The sequence below is a fragment of the Otolemur garnettii genome, unplaced genomic scaffold (assembly GCF_000181295.1).
Source record: "Otolemur garnettii isolate 467f Iridium unplaced genomic scaffold, OtoGar3 scaffold00094, whole genome shotgun sequence".
Lineage (NCBI taxonomy): Eukaryota > Metazoa > Chordata > Mammalia > Primates > Galagidae > Otolemur > Otolemur garnettii.
In genome coordinates, this window is record NW_003852489.1 from 3,219,419 (window position 1) to 3,223,797 (window position 4,379).

General features: G+C 39.0%; 1 protein-coding gene across 1 annotated transcript in view; it reads right to left on the reverse strand.

The window, feature by feature from the left end:
- The window catches only part of TRIM37 (tripartite motif containing 37), a 144,889-nt gene that overhangs the window by 28,217 nt on the left and 112,293 nt on the right, over window positions 1-4,379 (reverse strand). Inside the window, exon 18 of the mRNA XM_003795582.3 lies at window positions 667-861. Within this exon, the coding sequence (XP_003795630.1) occupies window positions 667-861 (195 nt within the window). The remainder of the gene's footprint in view (window positions 1-666; window positions 862-4,379) is intronic.

The following is a 4,379-nucleotide window of genomic DNA, read 5'->3' on the forward strand; positions in this document are numbered from 1 at the left end:
AGTACCCTGCCCTTTTGAGCCACAGGTGCTGCCCATGGTAAAGCTGTCCAAAATGACTCTACCCCTGAGAGTTTCAAAAAGCCTAATTATAATGATACAAATCTCCATCTTATTACAATAAAACAAATATAATTTCTCTTTAACAATACTCTTGTACATAAAACATTGCTACCAATTGGAATACATTTTTATTTTATTATTTATTTTTTATTTCGGATTAATGTGAAGGTACAAACAACCAAGTGGAATACATCTTTAATCTACTCAACATTAAAGCATGAGTAAAAGGTAAAAATCTATATTCAATTTATACACCGTTACACTTGGAAATGAGGGAATTCATGAGGCCTAAAAAACTCAAAGTCCATTCACAAAGAGGACAATGTACTTCACATGAATCAAATAGTCAGTTAGGCACCTTCTAAATAGCAAATCATATCAAAAACTGTCTTACAGACATTTTTACTTTGTTTTTGCATAAAATACCTTTGAACAAAAAAAATTAATTTGGTTGATATAAATGTCATTTTTCTGGCATAAACCAAAAAATCAATTTGCTACAGAAATATATCATGTTCCAACACTTAGCAGAAATACTGAAATGAAAGTTCAAAAGCTCTTTTAGAGAACTACAGAAAAAAGGGAAATTGGTCATTATTATTTTACCTGTAGGCTGCAAAAGTGAAGCAGGTGGGCGAGGCTGTAAGCCCCATAAATTTTCTATACTGCTCCGATCCTTAAGGTCCAGCAAATGTATTAAAATTAAGGGATCAATGTCTAATAAACTGCTGGTAGCAGCAGAGCATAAATGTGTTCTTCTCGACATTCTGCTACTGGCACCCACGTAGGCATGGCTACTACCTGCAAAAGAAATTGAGATGTAGAAAATGTATTAACAGTATGTATTTGCACAAATTAAGCATACTTAAAAGAAAAAAAAAAACCTGGCTAACACTGTTTGAATACCTATCTATGGACCTACAGGAGTTAAGGTTCATGACAAGAAGGCAAGAAATCATAATGTCAGAGAGATGTATATTAGCACAATGACTGACCAGTGGGCTCATTAGTACCTAGAATTCAGGAGTAAAATCATCAATCCCACGCTGAGCTCTAAAAATAAAAAGATAACAATGCTTGCAATGTGCACAATTGGGGAGAGAAGGGTGAGGGCAGGGAACAGGAAATCAGTCTTAGATGAAAGATAAATTTTTATGGAATAACAGATTCCAAAGACCTGGACAACAGAATCAGAATCTGATCCAGGTCATTAGACAGCAAAATGTACAGGTTATTACAGTTTGGTACACTTTTTCATGAAGTGTAACTAAACAGTGGAGTACAATGTAAAGTTTTCTAACAGAACCTGCTAAGAACTGATGTATATTACAGACATTGGTGAGCAGCTGTCTACCTTCTACCAACTATATTGGACTAAACTCCTTAAGCTAAGGAAAACAAGTATAATGGCTAGCAAATATCAGGTATGGAAATGTTGGTTAAAACTGTCCTCCTTCAATAAAACTATTAAATACATTATAAAGAGATACTACCTTTTAAAAAGGCTATATACAGTAAGGTCCTATAAAATAAAATAGTAAGGTTCTGACTATCCATCAGTATTTCGAAGAAAGTCAGCAGGAGACAACTTATGAGAAAAGTTCCATTATTTAGAACTGTCAAGCCAATTAGCAATTTATGCTTTTTACATCCCCATGTTCTCACTTGCTCCCAGTTCTGTCTCCTCTTGTAAGGATTATCTCAGAGCCACTTTTCCATCCCAACATCTGTATCTACTGCAATTCCTAATAAGTAGCAGAAAAACATTCCCTCTTCACATTGAAACTGTGAAGAAACTGTATTCCTTTTCTATTAGTGGGACATTCTCAGATCAGGCTATGTATCAGTCAGGTGAAGGAATTTTAATGATTATAAAGATTCCTCACTTTACCCAGGTATACTGAACAAGAATATTAAAGTGGTGTCAGTGCCTACGGCTCAAGGAGTAGGGCGCTGGCCCCATATGCCGGGTTCAAACCTGGCCCCGGTCAAAAACTGCCAAAAAAAAAAGACTATGAAAGTGGAATCCAGGAACTTTTCCAAAAAAATTCTGCAGGTGGTTCTGAGGCATAGGAAGCCTAGTATTTGGTATGTATTTCCCTAATATCTAGTTCTCCTTTAAAAATGGAAGTTGTTCATTCTCCCACGTTAAACATACTTACAATAGAAAGCAGTGTTAGCAATTTCCTGTTACTCCTGGCTCTTCCAGGCCATTACTCCTACCACTGAAGAAAAACTCCTTTCCCAGCTGCGCCCATAGCTCAGTGGTGAGGGCGCCGGCTACATACAACAAGGCTGGTGGGTTTGAACCCAGCTCAAGCCAGCTAAAACAACAGTGACAACTGCAACGACCACAAAAAAAACAGCCAGGCATTGTGGTAGGCGCCTGTAGTCCCAGTTACTTGGGAGGCTGAGACAAGAGAATCGCTTAAGCCCAAGAGTTTGAGGTTGCCGTGAGCTGTGACACCACAGCACTCTACCCAGGGCAATTGCCTGAGACTTTGTCTCAAAAAAAAAAGAAAGAAAAGAAAAGAAAAACTCCTTTCCTCTGCAGTTTATTACCTTAACCTACTCCCCTTCCCAAGTGCTCCCACCTTTCTACCCACAGCCGCATTCCCTTATAGTCATGAAAGGCTGTTAGCATCTATTTTAGTCTCCCTCTTTATGAGCTAACGTTGCCATTATTCTGTGTGTGTCTCTGAGATAAATATATAACCTAATGCATGTTCACAAAGCCATCACACCTGGAAGAAACAGATACTACCATTCCAGAATTCCCCCATGCCTCATAAAATTGCTCACTAATTATACTCCTCAATCGTAACTTTCACCCTAACATAAACAAATGGATTAATTTTACCTGTTTTGAATTTACATAAATATATGAAATCTTAAATTCTGCTTTCTTGCTCAATATTATCTTCATGAAATTTATCAATAATGGCTAACAGCAGTTTATTCACTATTACTGTGTAGTATCCCAGTATATTACATCCAATTGACTTCTCTATTCTACTGGAAAACAATATAGGATGCTTTTAGCTTTTGCCTGTTACAAATAAAGCTGGCTGGCAAGATGGAGGACTAGAGACATCTCCCTAGCAGCCATTCACAGTGAGAATGGAGACAGAACTCCAGCTACCTCAGCAAAGGGCTAGAGATTAGGAAGGCCCATTCTGCAGTTTTTTCTTAGACTTCAGTGCTGGCCAGCGCTGCCCTGGAAGGGTTTAAGTGAGCAAGTGAACTTGAATACTACTCGGTGGCAGGGTAGAACTCCCAATGGCTCAGCTACTAGTAGGGTGCTGCCATTGTGGGAGGGCCGCCTGGCTCTTGCATGACTGCTGAGCTTGTACAGCCATCTTTGGGGTGAATTGGGCAGCTCTGCCACCTCTGGGAAAGCCAGAGTTTGTGGCCAAGGGACACTGTTGGAAGGTCAAGGTGTGCCTCCGTAAGAAGTCTGACGAGAGCTTCAGGCTCCAAACCCTACAGGAACTGAAAGCTAGAGAACAGACCAAGCCCTGACTAAGAACAAATAAATCAGGAAGATGGGACTAGGTCTCCTAGGCAACTACATAGTGACTTTCAGCCCCCATCTTATACAACAAAGCCACCTTGCAGGTTTTGTGTTTCCTAATACCACAGTACCAGCTGGGGTCCAGGCACTAGACTGCATTATGCACCTTTTTTCTCCTTTTTTTTTTTTTGGAGACAGAGTCTCACAATGTTGTCCTCGGTAGAGTGCCAAAGCATCATAGCTCACAGCAACCTCAAACTCTCAGGCTTGAGTGATTCTCTTGCCTCAACCTCCCAAGTAACTGGGACTATAGGCACCAGCCATGATGCCCGGCTATTTTTTTTTTAACTGTAGTTGTTGTTGTTTAGCAGGTCTGGGCCAGCTCAAGCCCGCCAGCCCTGGTTTATGTGGCAGGCGCCATAACCACTGAGCTATGAGTGCCAGGCCACCTTTTTTCTCTTTTTCCCTGTCTTTTTTGAGCACCACCTGATATCCAGGCAACATACTACAATATATGTATTTTTTTCTCTTCTCAACTTTTTTTCTTTAGTTTTCTTTTTTGTGTGTATTTTTAATTTTAAATTTCTACTTTCCTTGACAGCAAGAGCTCTAATTTTGCTATGTTTTTTTCCTGCCTCTTTTATTCTTTCATTCTCTACACTTTCTTTCCATTTTTCTCTCTTTTGGTAGAGATTTTTCTACTTTTCCTCATCTTTCTCACTTAGTTGTTCATTTCTCAAACAATAAGTAAGACATAACCCCCTTTTTTTACATCTTATATAATTTTAGTCTTTTTTTTTTTTTT